The 15,740-nt window shown below is 34.0% G+C and overlaps 2 protein-coding genes across 7 annotated transcripts in view; one reads left to right on the forward strand and one right to left on the reverse strand.

The window, feature by feature from the left end:
- Window positions 1-15,740, forward strand: part of LOC140432410 (uncharacterized) — a 186,861-nt gene that overhangs the window by 75,759 nt on the left and 95,362 nt on the right. The window lies entirely within an intron of this gene.
- LOC140432411 (monocarboxylate transporter 14-like) overlaps window positions 1-15,740 on the reverse strand; it is an 82,283-nt gene that overhangs the window by 22,177 nt on the left and 44,366 nt on the right. For all 5 annotated transcript variants that reach the window (XM_072520289.1, XM_072520291.1, XM_072520292.1 and 2 more), the window contains 2 exons: window positions 13,109-13,199; window positions 5,202-5,472 (listed from right to left, as the gene is read on the reverse strand). In XM_072520289.1, the coding sequence (XP_072376390.1) occupies window positions 5,202-5,472; window positions 13,109-13,199 (362 nt within the window). The remainder of the gene's footprint in view (window positions 1-5,201; window positions 5,473-13,108; window positions 13,200-15,740) is intronic.

Consider the following 15,740-nt stretch of genomic DNA (forward strand, 5'->3'; position numbering starts at 1 on the left):
TTATTTTGTTCCGAAAGTGAATGCAATTTACAGTTTTCATTGTATCAACCTTAACTTCCGGAAAATGACATATGGCTCTAATATTTAAATTTTGTTTAGTTGATATCAATATTTTAACACCCCTATTTATCAATAACGCAATATTTATAGGTTACTTCGACCTATCAGTTTTAATAATTTGAGCAGCTTTTTAGCAACTAGACCTTTGGTCAACACATCAGCTGACATAACATCAGTAGGCATATATTTTACATTAATGATTGTGTCAGATATTATTGTCTCTCAAAAAATGGTATCTAACATAAATATTCTTACTTCATTTATGATAAGTTAGATTTGCCGATAAGTTTAATGCTTTTATATTATCGTTAAATAAAATAATACATTCAGTTTTTTCAATTAAATCACTTAGATCACCTGACAGGTGATATGTGATACATTGTGCCTCGCAGCGAGATAAAGCTACCGCTTTTTGTTTTGCACTTTGCCAAGAGATATTGCAGAGCCACAAAGTTTCAATACATATCCAGTAAAGGATCTACGATCTAATGTATTGCTGAACCAATCGGTATCTACAAAACCTTGTAATTCTTAATCATCTTTTGAGTAAATCAGAGAACAGTTAATAGTGTCTTTTATATACCTCAAGACTCTTTTTGTACATTTCCAATGAGACTCATATACATCGTTAAATTGGTTCAAGAAACTGACTGTAAATGATATATCTGGTCTGGTTAAAACAGATAAGTACGTCAAACTGTCAATTAGCCTCTAATAAGGAAATTTATCTAATACAATTATTACTACCATCCATTGTTAAAGATAACTTTCGTTCAATTGGAGTTTTATCTCTTTTAGCATCACTCATGTTAAATCTCTTTAACAACTGAATAATATAGTTTTTAACATTTATTTGGATGAAAGTTCATTTGCGTATCTAAACATTCCTGAATTCTACATAAATCTTTACTAACAAATTTACTTTTCAGCTTATTTTTTTGTCTGCTTGTTTCACATTCATCATTTGAAAACACAAAATTACGACCATAATTTTATTATTTTCTCTTTTTATTTAGATACATACAAGGTTCATGTTTTGATTTCTTATAATTAATATTTTCCATAAATGACCTTATTTAATTTCAAATATGGAAAAAATCATTTTTGGAAAACTGACGAAAAATGTAAATATTTGTTATTTATGTATTTCCAAAAATCTAATTTAAAATTCAATACCCTTTTCTCACAAAATTTTCCGTTTGCGTGTCTTATCCAGACCTCCCATTGTTCGGTAGGTACAAAACTAGTTCAAAAACCTAATCGATAAGCGGATGAAACGGCTGAAAGTAAAAATAAAGTGTGGGGTTCACAATCGATAAAGAGTCTTATCTTCATGCAAATACTTTTTATAAAAAAATAATTTCCTACAGCACGCGAAGTCGTAATAATAATGATGACGTAGACAAAACTACTTTTTTATTTAAACTTAATGTATGTACTTTGTGGAGGAGTTCCCCAGAGAAATTTTGGAATGAAAGCGAGTGGTGAATTCGTTAAGATATTTTAAATGAAATATTTTCATTTACATTGACCGCTGAGATATAGAGACAATACCGCGAAAAACTGTTACATGGTATTGATGGAACCGTCAATCACAATCAGGATTTTAGTCAGATATGCATGGAACCTTTAGTTCTAAGGATTAATTAAAGCAATGGTAAAAAGAGGTATGGACAAAATCCATAAGCTATATATCCTCATTTGGTATATATATATATATATATATATATATATATATATATATATATATATATATATATATATATATATATATATATGTTTGTGTAGATACATAGTCGTCTTATATTAACTCCGGTACGGCGCGTCCCATTGACTGATAGGGAACATCCTATGGTTAAATAGGACAGGTGTGAATAAAGTATAACCAAATTAACACTTTTGGATTGACTGAAAACATAGTATAGAGGCTGCCTATATGTCATTACAGTAGATTTGTCAATTGAATATTACCCACATTTTATTCAACAGACACACAAACACGTACATACACACGCTAATACTTTTTATACACCATGGCCAGTGGGCAAGGGCTAGAAAATGGCATGTGTCAGATGAGGTGTGTTGTTCAGACCATCGACACATCTCTGTTGAAATAGCAAGTATTGAGCCTATTAAAAAACTGAAAAAATGCTTCTTGGTAAAGGTATTAGACAAGGTGATACTATTTCACCAAAGCTGTTTACCTTAGCATTGGAAAATGTATTCAAACAGCTCGACTGGGAGCAAAAAGGTCTAAAGATTGATGGTGTACCTTTGAGTCATATGAGATTTGCGGACGACATAGTATTATTTAGTACAGATATCAAGGAACTGGAGCAAATGCTCAAGGAATTAAATCAGCAGTCAAATAAAATAGGTCTTAAAATGAACCTTCAGAAAACAAAAGTAATGAGTAATTTACAAATTAATATTGTTATTGACAGCGTCAGTCTTGAAAATGTAGACCACTATATATATATATATATATATATATATATATATATATATATATATATATATATATATATATATATATATATATATATATATATATATATATATATATATATATATATATATCTTAGACATGCCATTAAAATCGGCAAAGAAAACCAAATAGGCGAAATAAAAAGACGCATACAATTGTCTTGGGTAGCTTTCGACAAGTTAAGCTTTATCTTGAAGACTAAAGATATATCAATGTGTCTAAAACGTAGAGTTTATGACAAATGTATCTTGCCTATAACTACATATGGACTGGAGACCATGGCCTTTACAAAGAAAACCTTAGAGCAGCTCAGTACAACCCAAACAGCGAGACAGGATTCGAAATATCGACATTCGGGAAAGAACAAAGATTACTGATGTCGCAGAACGTATAGCAAGGCTCAAGTGGCAATGGGTCGGACATGTTGCCCGAGATACTCCCGAAAAATGGACACAGAGATTAACAAACTGGAGACCAAGAGAGAACAGGCGAGGAGTAGGCAAACCACAGAAGAGGTGGGCAGATGATATCAAACAAGTCGCGGGCAAGCAGTGGATGAGAATTGTCAAGAGTAGAAATCAATGGAAGCAAATGGAAAAGGCCTATGTCCAGCAGTGGACGAATACAGGCTGGAGGAGAAGAAGAAGAAGAACCTATTAAGGAAACTTATTATTACTCACTCAAAACAAACTGGGAGACATATCAAGTAGACTGTTTAGGCAGTTTTAAAGGACGTTGAGGCGTACACTGGACCTAGACACGGCTTCCGAACGATTTGAAGAGGTCATCTCAACGTTATAAGACAATCAAAGGCCGTAAGTTTAATTTAGCCATGAAAAGCCACGAAAATTTATTTTCGTCAAAAGATCCAGTGCGTAAAGCGATTACTGCAAAGCTCTGAGGAATATAACAAAGAACTGAGATGGGCAAAAAGAAAATTGTGCAGAAGGCCGTGGGAGGAGCTAGAACGCACTGCAGAAGTATCAACACTCCATAAAATTTTCTCAAATAGAAAGAAAGTTATCTCAAAGATAAGTATTCCCTCACTTCAAAAGAACCCACTTACCGTGGTTTAAATTTAGCACGAACTCTATTCAAAAATTGAATCGCAACTGGCTTACTTATGACATATGACTATATTCAGATAATTGACAAAATAAAATCAACTTCTGTATAATATGTACGATAAAATAAAAATACGAATCCTATTCAATAAAATCGACGGCGCTGCGGTCCGATGTTGCAAACAATAAATATTGGCGATACTAGGATGTTTGATGGCAAAGGACGATGTATTGGTCAATACTCAAACATCGGCGAAGAGTAATCAATACTTAGTCTTGGTTAGGAGTGTCCGATCGTTCACTACTCGATACGGACAAGGAATGGAAAGCGATAATTCAATAGTTGCTGACAGAAAGGACGGTTTGGTCTTTAATCAATAATCAAAGAACCGGGGTTGGAGTTCTTACCATGTCCGTTCTCCGGTTCGAACTCGGTTTTCTATTGTGTGTAACGTTGTTTATACTCCGTTTAGTCGGGACGCCTCTTCAAAGTGTGAGCTCCCTTGCCAGGGAGAGAGTTGGCAAGAGCAGACATCAATCTGCGAAAGCAGTTTGTGTTGGTGAAGGAGATATTGGGAAGACAAGCGGTTTGCTAAGAAGCAGTAGTTAGTCAGTGTAAGTGTCGTTGTGGTGAGAAAGGTTGTTAGCCATGCTGTACTGTGGGGTACCTTCGCGTGTTACCAGCTATACATTTGGAAACGGCTCTTTCGGTTGAACATTTTTAGCTTGCATATTGTTAGAATCTGCGATGTCATAATGGCGTCGCTTCTAGAGTATTGAAATACTAATCAGGGGTTTTCTGATGCGTTGGACGGCTGGCGTTTTATATCGTTTCAGGTGGTGCATCTCCGCTGGCGAAGCCATCGTTACAAGGTTTATAGATGCTGTATCTATAACGATATTCTAAGTCATTAACTCAACCTACTGGATGCTGCAAAAAACTGGTTATCGAAAATAAACTACTATATAGAAGACGAACAATTCACAAAAATGCCATTATGTGTCCTTGTTTTTTTAATTATCTGTTCTACATCGTGCGTTGATTGCCAATCAACTTGGTCAGAACCCGTTTTGGTTTAAGATCACTCGATAATGTTGCTCTTAGTTTTGTTTTTTGATTTTAGTTCAATTATTTATCTTTTGTTTGGAACTATCGATGATTCGAGGGCTACTGGGTGTATTTATATTTGCTATAACAGATATCGAATAACAAAGACTGCTATAAACTATCGACTTTTTATGTAATTAAGATAAAATACTTTCTCCGCCAAACGGATAATAATTGATACAATTAAATTATGATATTATGAAAAAGTTGTCAAATCATTAAAACAATAAATACGAACAATGGCTTGAACAAAAACGGTTAAATAATTTCAATATTTTAAAGATGACTTAAAACGCCACCATTTCTATGAAGATACTTACTTCATCTCTTTAAAATTAAATTATTTTTTATGCAACGTCCATAGATATTGTTAAATGTTTCCAAACAACTTATTCTCTACATTTTAATGATCTGGAGTTTTTTGCTACAAACGAAGATGTTATTTATTCAACTGTAATTAAATACATATAACAATTCTTACCATTAACAATACTGTAGGTAATAAGAATATGCGCCATACTTCTTGCAGGGAAAGTAAGTACCAATCCAAGACTACACAACGCTGTTCCAAGAAGAGAAATTTTACGATAGGAAAAGGCACGAATTAAAGGTCCTACTAGCAATCCTGAAAAGTTGACTAAAGCATCTAGAGAACTCATTATAACTGCAGCTCCTGTTGTTTCGATGTTTAGTTCTCGAAGAAGGTCTCCGAACAGGAGTCCAAAGGATTGCTCTATTGATCTCGTACATAGCTGAAACAAACAAGATATTTAACATCGTGAGAATATTGTTATTAATTTCTTTTATTAAGAAATTATTGTGGTTATAAGCGAATATTATTACATATTACACGAGAAGAACCTTACCCTCAGACAACAAGTGAAGCAAAGAAAAAGGCTCGAGAAGAACGAATGCTGAGAGAGAATGTGCAGAGATATACATATATTTATCATGAGGCAAGTGATAGAAAAAAAACAAAGCCTAGTCCTGCAATAAATATTGATACAAGGTATTTAACTAAAAAAAATTAACTACTGGTTTGATTTGAAAAATTTTTACACACATTATTACTAATATAATGGACTACAAAAAATCTTTTATAATTATTGTATTACGACGGAAGAAATTTAGTTTCGATTCAGAGCAACTGCGTATGTCGCTCTGATGATACCTAATGAGGTTGAAATACATATAAGCGGCTGGCGGATGCTCTGCATCGAAATTAAATCTAAAAATCTAATACCGTCTTTCTTTTACAAAAAAAAAATATTGAAAATGGCCACCATTTTCCTGAATATAGCACCGAAATCTGTTAGGCCATTCATCGATTGCTGTACGGATGACATCTTTAGGGAAATTGTTCACAGTAGTGTTGCCCAAATGCAAGAACAAGACGAGACTTAGACAGTCTTGGTCTTGCGGCAATGCACCTGGTCTTGGTCTTGGTCTTGGTATTGCACTTCCGGTCTTGGTCTTGGTCTTGGTCTTGCAGCAAGAGTCTTGCAAGTCTTGCAGTTACCTATTAGCCTATTGCTATTTATTAAACGTTACTTTAGATCTTAGAACAACGTAACAGAGTAAGTACATTTTAAGCTTGAATTAACATAGCCATAATAAGCCATAATAAAGATCGAAGAACGTCATGGCTTAGAAATCTGAGAGATTGGTTTAACAGATCCTCTGCATCTCTTTTCCGAGCTGCCGTCAACAAAATTACTATAGTCAATTTGATAGTCAACGCTCGACAATCGAGCTCGGCACATGAAGAAGAAGAAGAATAATAAAGACCAATCAAATAAATAAATGTCTAAACAACTGACATCGGGTGGGGTTTGAAGCCACGATCTAAGCGATCTGTGCCTATGCTCTAATTAACTCATCTATCTACCATGCCCCACGGAAGTCAATCTGTTTCTTAATAAACGTTTGCATTTACTACGCTTACATGTGCTAAAACGTGGTTATAACACAAAAAAAAAACAAATTAATGACATCAGCATGCCTGTACTTTAAAGAATATTATCTGTCTAGAAAGGAATTGATGGACATGATGGGCAAAAAATCCACATACATGTCTCAAGGGCACAGATTTTTTAGGTGATCAGATAACAAACTATAATCCACTTATTAAAGCAAAATAAATGTTTTTACCAATCTTATTTCTACTTTTATATAAAAAACTAACTTATAGTTAAATAAAAAATAAAGAATAAAGAATAGGTAAAAAAGCAATGATAATCAAAAGAAGTTGTTTTAAATTAAGGAGATACCTACTTAATAAATACATTAATTTACCAAACTAAAATAGCAGGTAGATAATATATGTAATTGGTAATAAGGTAATAAGTATATTTTTTACATTTCCACTTTTTCTAGCGGTTATTAAAAAGCTTGTAATATCTCCACCGAATTTTGTTTTTTCAGGAAGAAATATTTGTAATTTCTTTTTGTGAAAAGATATTAGATGCTTCCTTAAACCTGACGTGTGTCTGGTGTTCATTTTCATTTTAACCTTCCTATGTAGGCACAATTTACAGAAAACAATTTGGGATGCATAAATTATTTCGAAAAACTCATCAAATTTGCTTTAGGGCTTTGAGATCTATAACTCCAACGCTCATTACTCCGACTAGAACTATTTGAATCTTTGTCCCTCATGTAAAACTGTAAACTTGTCACTCCGGGAACAACAAGGATTAGATGAAAAACAATTATTACATTAGACTCAAAGGAAAGCTCAATTGGGAATGAAGTTAAGTGATGTCGAAAAAGTAACTACTATACTACTATAATTTATGTTTGTTACTATCCAATACCCTAAGTATCTAATAACAAACCGAAAATTATATATCCTTACTTCGGTATTTTGTTTACATGGTAGGCGACATTATCTGTTATTAATTTGTCTCGTTACTTTTGACTCTTTCAGCAAATTTTCTTTAACCGAATGATCTCATCGTACACTCAGCAGAAACAATTTATAGCCTTAGGCCGATAAGATTTGTTTATTTAGATTACTCCTGACTAGCTAGGGTGCCATATTTTAAAAAATATCGATACGATATTACTGTCGGCGTCGCAATGCAAGAAGATTATTTTTATGATTAGAGAGATTAAGATTTTTACATTGTAATTATGACCTCTGAGCACGTGTCAAATGTGTTTTTTTAATGAATATTTTAATTCGGTATGTATGTTTATGGTATTGTTTGTAATTCGCATAAGTCCAGTTTTTCAAATTTTATTACATATTTTTTGCATCTCATAGAGTCTTTAAGCATATACCCGAATTACTATACTCGCTAAAACCACACTCAGTCCTAACTGCAAGACGCAAGAGTCTCGCAGGCTTAGTCTTGTTCTTGCTTAAATCTTGCATGGTCAGTCTTGGTTTTGGTCTTGCTAAAATTAGGCGGTCTTGGTCTTGGTCTTGGTCTTGCAAAAACGCAAGAACAAGACCAAGACTGCAAGACCAAGACCGATTTTGGGCAACACTAGTTCACAGCTTCCACCAGCACCTGCTTCATGGACTCTACATTTAGTTATCGTCTTGTAAAGACCACACCCTCGAAAACTGATCACAATTTGTAGTCAAGTGGAATAAGATCTGGGCTGGCTGGCGGTCAATCGTCACTACTAATAAATTCGGGTACATGCTTTACAAGCCACTGTTGAGTAATTATGGCTTTATGCCCAGGTGCAAAGTCCTGTTGAAATATCCATGATCTATTTTGAAACATAGTATGATTTATGGGCTTCACTAAATTTGTTAAAATATCCCGTTGATAATTTCTGGCCGCTGTTTTAACGCTCTTTTCACAAAAATGTAAAAAAGTGACGCCTTCATAGGACACTCCCCACCAAACCATCACTGAGGCGGAAAAATGATTCTTTCGATCCTTGGCACTAGTTCGCGGGCTTCCTTGAATGACCATTTTGCTTATTAAAAGTTTCCTCCATGCTAAAAATTTTTTCATCCGTAAGAGGGATTTCTTTGTAACACTCTTTACCGTAAAACGACAACAACCGTCTTGATTTTTTTCCTATTTTGTTTTAATGCAACAGTAAGGCATTATCCTTATGTTTTTCGTTTGAAAGTCCCAAGGCTTGTTTGATAATGCGACTCATGGTTCTCGGCGCAATATCCATTTCCCGAGCCATGGTTTTTTGTTTACGGACAGGATTTCGGTTAATTCTTGATCGCGTTGACGCGTTCTTAACCGCGTTAGGTGCCAAACGAGGCCGGTTGGATCTTTTACGGTCACTTACCCCTCCCGTATCTAAAAACATCTTAATAGTAACATACTCAAAAACACGCGTAACATTTAATGATTTTACGTAATTAAAAAATACAAGCTCTTTCTATTCCACTTACGAAGATCAATGACAGCAACACGGTTCTCTTTGTCTATCCACTCCATCGTAAAGGCTCAAACTAGACTGGAATACTGGAATGTTTTGACGAATTTATTGTGTACATGGCAACTGTCAGTAATGCCAACATTACTTTTAGGTGCGTTCAGTTTGTCAACCATTTTTTCAAAATGGGCAAAGAATGCGAAATAATAAACGCAATAACAATAAGAAAGTTACAACATCTGGAACACGTAATGAGGGGACAGCGATATGAACTGCTAAGGCTGATAATACAGGGAAAGATAAGAGGAGGAAGGAGTAAGGAAGAAGGAGAGTGTCATGGTTGAAGAATTTAAGGGACTGGTTTAAATGCAGTTCTATAGAATTCTTCAGAGCAGCAGTAGATAGAGTAAAGATAGTGATGATGATATCCAACCTCCGATCGGGAGACGGCACTTAAAGAAGAAGAAGTTTGTCAACCGTACAAGACGCGTTTACACTTGTATCAATATTTATGGCAGGACTATAGAAATTTTGGTTTTTTGAAAAAAATTCTACATTTTTAAAATAATTTACATATTAAAATTAATTTATTTTAGCAATTTTATAATATATTTTATATATTATATTCATAAGTTTATTAAATTTGAAAATGACATATTATTTGAAAACATTGTTCATACTTTTAAAAAATTCCCTAGGCTCTTGTAGTTGACCGATTTCAATTTTTAAAAGTGCGTTGAAATTTTGAGCCTTTCTATAAAGGTAAAAAAAATCGACTATTTTGAGTACCTACTTATTTTGTGTCCAGCATAATTTTGAACGGTCATTGTATCGAAGAAGCGGATAACACTGTAGCAGATCGAAATGATTTGAAGCTATCCAAACGAAAGACCACCTACCACTGAAGAGGTTGCTAAGGCATTAAAAAGCGTGAAAATAATAAATCACCACGAACTGATCAAATTTGTAGTGAGTTCTACAAGAATGGTGGCGAGGCCCTGCTACAAGCACTGCATAAACTTTTACTTCTTGTCTAGCAAAATGGGACTATGTCCTGTGAATGGTCTCAAGGTGTGATATGCCCGTTACATAAAAAAGGCGATTAGCTCCAGTGTGGATGCTACAGCAAATGAGGAATGGGAAACAGTCTTTGGACGTCATAGCTTTGAACGTGTTGACAGCTTCACATACCTTGGCTCGCTAGTGACTACTACCAACAAAACAAGCGAAGAAATTAAAAGACGAATAAACCTTACAAATAGGACATACTATGGACTACAAAAACAATTCCACTCGAGAAATATCTAAAGAAAACCTAAAATGATTGTATACAAAACCTTGCTGAGGCCGGTCCTCACATATGGGGCGGAAACATGGACTCTAACGCAAAAGGAGATGGAATACTTCTGGGAATATTCGAGCGTAAGATACTCCGCAAAATATTTGGAGCTATAAACGATCAAGGGCAATGGCGCAGAAGATATAATTTTAAGTTTTACTCTTTAATGAACCAGATGTCGTAATAGAGTCACATAATACGAATATGATTGTTAAAGACCTAAGACAGGAACACCTATCGGGGGAAGAAGTATCGACTGCGAATTAGGTGGTTAGATGGAGTTGAGACCGACTTAGTTATACTAGAGATCAGAAGATGGCAACACGTTGCCAGAAACCGAACAGAATGGCGACGAATCTTAGAGCAGACCAGAATCCACAGAGGATTGTCGAGCCAAATATGATGATGATGATAGTTTTGAAAATTTGCAATTTTTTTTGCAGACCCTGTATTGCAAAATTATTATGCAAAATTGTTATACCTATCCTAACGAAATTTAGCACACGTTTCAGTAGTATTATAAAGTTTTTCTAGGCGGAATATGAATGCCGTAAGTCGTAAGTTATGTCTAAGGACTATAAAAAAATTTAAAGGAAAAACTCCATTTTTTGCACTTTTCCCCCAATTATTGCTATTTTTTAAACAATAAACATTAAATTTTTAATATTTAGCTTATCTAATATGTAAAATTTAAAAACGAAACTTTTACCTTGTATAAGTTTTTTTGTAAGAGCAATATCTCTCGAGTTATAGGCGAAAGGGCACATCAAACAAAAATGATCGATTTTTTTTCAGATTTTGTTAAATAAAAATTAAACCTTACGGTTTGCGATTGGCACATATCATGATACAAGGTCATGATACTATAACTAACAAGATAAGTCAACGTGCATGTTCTTGCATCTCCCTCGCACACCTGTGACGTAACCCGAGACAACTTTAATGATGTCAAGTTAAATGCTCTATCTGTTGCTATCCTGTGTGCTTTAAAACGTAGTGAATGAGATTTTTATTTATTCATTGATGTAGTAAAGACTTTGTATATTATATTGTTATATAAATTTTGTGGTGAAAACATTCAGTTTACTGTGTTAATATCACCTAATTTATTTATCGTACGCAACTTTCCTCTCGACTACCTGTAGCTACTTTATAAAGACTAATTATTTGGTTGCCATAATGTATTGTGCAGTGGTGGGTTGTTTAAACAATTATAATAAAAAAAGTAAAACTTTTTTGAAGTGTCGTTTTTTTGTGTTTCCTAGAGACAAACAAATGCGTAAAGTATGGTTCTTCAAGTGTTTTCAGCGAGACAAATTTAATGTAAACACCGGGAGAATATGATCAAAACATTTTACAGAAGCTGACTATTGTTTAAAAGAAAAAATATAGTGGAATATTACTACTAATAGTATAATTAATTATGAAATTGTCACTGAAGAGATCTTTTCCTCGCTAAACCTTCCTAGTCGTGATACAGAAATTAACCCTGAAGATTTAATTGACAGTCATCAAGATTTTATTAATTCGAATATAAAAGACCTGGAATGGGATGGATTGGAAAATTTAGCCGGATTCATTGCATTTAAGTTACAAAAAAAGAAATACTTGGATATATTCCGGACGCTAACGATAAATCGTTTACTTGGGTAAACCACGTTTCTGAGGGTGGTTTACTCAAACTAACACTGGAATTTGTAACTAAATATAGTGAACTAGAACATATTTTTCGTAGTTATAATGGCAACAAATTAAAAATAACTAAAAATTATTTAAAAAACCTAATAGAAGCTGCAAAAAATGTAAATGCTAGCGAAGATGTAAAATTACTTTGTTTATATGTAAAATGTATTTTAAAATACTAATTCTAAATAAAAATATTAAAGATAATTACAATATCCGCAAGAGACAAATCACGAAGATTGTAAAATAAATGTCTAAATGATATTCATAAAGTCTGAAGTATGACCTGCTTTTCCTTATGTTTCAAATTCTTTACATTTTACCGGCCTTTTATATTTAATTTATGTTTTGTAGCAATATCTATTTTGTTTGTAATACACACAATCAAATCGAAGATTCATATATTTCTTTAATTAATTTTACAAATTACTTATTAATTTTCAAACCACGTTTTCACAGAAAATAACTAGTAATGACTTCTTAGTGCAAGATATGGCATCGAGGTATACTTACCGTTAACAGTTTAAGTTTCGAAGTTGTCCATTACAGTAATGGAACAACGTTGCCATATGATGCATCGTTAAAATAAGATCCACACAAGTCCCCTGGCTTTGTCTCGCTATAACGTCATGCGCAAAGTCGATTAAAATTAGAACGGCAAGTGAGCATACCTTGTTTGTTATAGTATCATGATACAAGGTACATCCTGAAGTGATTCCAGCAAAAAAATAAACTCCTATGGAAAATGTGCATTATGATCCTCTTTTTGACAGATCCCGCCTGGACTATTATAGAATAATATCACAGCAGTAGGTACTGCGAAAAATCTATAAATGTTATTATTTCTTTTTAAATTTTGTGGGTACGTCTATAAATTATTTGTCTTTTAGATGTATTACGAGAGGAAATGTTGTATTATGACACTTGATATGGTAGGACTTTAATATTTTTCTATGACTACTTTATTTGCACCCTTAAATATATTACTAGTAATAAAAAATACTTACATTAACAATACTAACACCAATAACCACAACCCATCCCCAACCCCCATCAGGTGGTACTTGTTTCTTCTCTTTGGACATGTTGGCTGAAGTCCTGCAAAAAGTTATGTATTAGGTAAGACACATAATTTCTCTGTTTGACCAATATAAGTAATATACTTCGGCATAATCCTGATATTAGTTGACACGATCAATCAATTAGTCATAGAAAAGATAGAAATGTTTACTTTCAAACCGTATTGACAAAAGGTCAAATCGCAAGTCAAATATATTTATAAAAATATTCTGTAATGGATAGTTTTAATATATAAAAGTGCATTTTATCTTTCTAATGATAGCCAAAACGACTGTGATGTTGTTTATTTACGGTATTGCCCGAAATACTATAATATTTATATTCCGTCGAATAGTACCGTAACAGACGAATCATTATGATTAGCGAATGTTTTTATGCTATTTTTAATTATGCGGATTGAATTATTAATGATTGAATCAAATGAAAAACTAACAGTTAAAATAACCGCTCCTGGAGGCAATAAGTTAATTCGGTCGATATATCGCCCGTTGACGGTAAACATCGATTTCAAAGAAATGCCGCGTTTATTCCGAAATAATGGGGATGTTAACTGTATTGAAATAAAAACATAATTTTCCTTCAAAACTGAAAAAACAATATTTTTCTTATTTTTGAATGAATTGAAGGTTTATTTAATAAATAAAATATAATGACAACCAACCAGCATAATCAGAATGGAGTACAAGCCCATGGGACATTTTTAAGGGGTCGTTTGACCCAGCATGAATCACATGTAAATCAATAGGTACTACAATATGTAATAACAACTTTGGAAACTATGTCATCAATTTTTATTGGTACAGGTGACTACACAGGTAAAATAAACTTACCACTCAAGGAGGGGGGCATTTTGGCCAAACATATTTGTACAACATTTACAACTTAGGAATTAATGACCTGCGACCTAATGCAGAACAAAAATACAAAATTTTGGCATTTGAGGTTTGAAAGGGTTGAAAAATCTTGAGGGCGCACCACTCTATTTTTAAGTAGTACAAGGGAGGTGATTTAAGCCAATATGAAACTCACTAATTTAAATTTAGTGGCGTACAATAATAACATTTTTGGACATGCCGTACTTTTTTCACGGTACATGTGCCCATAAGAGGGAAATTAATTTCCCTATGATAAGTGGGATATTACGATCAAAAATTTCTGTACGGCATTGATATATTTTATTAATATTAACATTAATTCTCAACAAAAAGAAAATACCGTACAAAAAAATGATTCTAAATGGATTTAAAAGTATTATAGTCCAAGTTGTGAGGACGCCCTGTAGAAAAAATGTTTCTGATTCGTTTTCTTTACAGCTTCCTGTTCAAAAATGTCCCTGTTAAACAAATCAGAAGGTTGCCGGGCAGAAATTGTCCAAAAATCACCGGTTGTTGCTCCGAGATACATATTTTTTAGGTTTTTTTAGATTTCTTGGGTCATTTCATAACCAATTTAAAATATCAGAAAAGCGCATATATGCACTTTCGAGGGTGTAGTCAGGCCACTTAACGTCACAATACCGTCAACTTAATATTAACCCGGCGTTGGTGTGGTGGGGTGTAATACACCCCACGCATGAAAAAAATGGAATTTCTCTCAAAAACAGCATCTTACCGCCCTCTATTGTTCAGTAGCTGTTACTATAACATCACTCTATGGAGTAGCATTGTTATTTTCATAATTTCTTCAGTACCCACTTACGTAGATGTCAGAATATGCCGCAGGGGTATGTCACACCCCACCACACCTCTGACGTCAGTCAGTCAGTCAAAATGTGTTATGAATGTGTGTACTTATGAACAAGAGCAAGCAAGGTTGCTAAGATTCTGGTAAGAAGTACAAAGTGATGAAGATGAGGCTATTCCTGATTCCGAAGACGAAGTGCAGCTCGACAATGTTACTGAAAGTACTGACACAAACACAGAACAAGATGGCGGCAAAGATGAAAGTGAACAGGAGAATGGAGATGATGTGAGTACGTTTGCTAGATATTATTGGGGCAGAGATAAAGTGACGAAATGGGCTAAAAAGCTTTCAATTTCTGCTAAGGTGCTTGCGGTTTGACAATGGAGCTACACGCGTAGATAGAATCAAAATCGATAAATTGGTCCCAACTAGAGGTGTTTTCTAAAGAGTATTTGACAATTTTCAGTCTGCCTATACACCTGGCATGTATCTCACTGTTGATGAAAAATTGGAGACATTTCGTGGCAGGTGCCCTTTTCGGCAATACGTTCCAAATAAACCGGCTCGTTATGGAATCAAAATCTTTGCTTTAGTTGATTCAAGATGTTATTATACTACAAACTTGGAAATTTATTGTGGTTCTCAATCGGATGGTCCTTTCAAACTGAGTACGAAGCTTACAGATGTAGTTTTACTATTGATTTCACCAGTGTCTGGCAGCAAACGAAATATCACATTCGATAACTGGTTCACTAATTATCCAATAATGCAACAACTTTTTGAAGAACACCGATTAACATCTGTGGGTACTGTCCGAAAGAACGAGAAGCAAATTACTTCCACAATGGTCAACACAAGGAACAGTAGGAAGCCTGA

Source organism: Diabrotica undecimpunctata, chromosome 1, assembly GCF_040954645.1.
Source record: "Diabrotica undecimpunctata isolate CICGRU chromosome 1, icDiaUnde3, whole genome shotgun sequence".
NCBI lineage: Eukaryota > Metazoa > Arthropoda > Insecta > Coleoptera > Chrysomelidae > Diabrotica > Diabrotica undecimpunctata.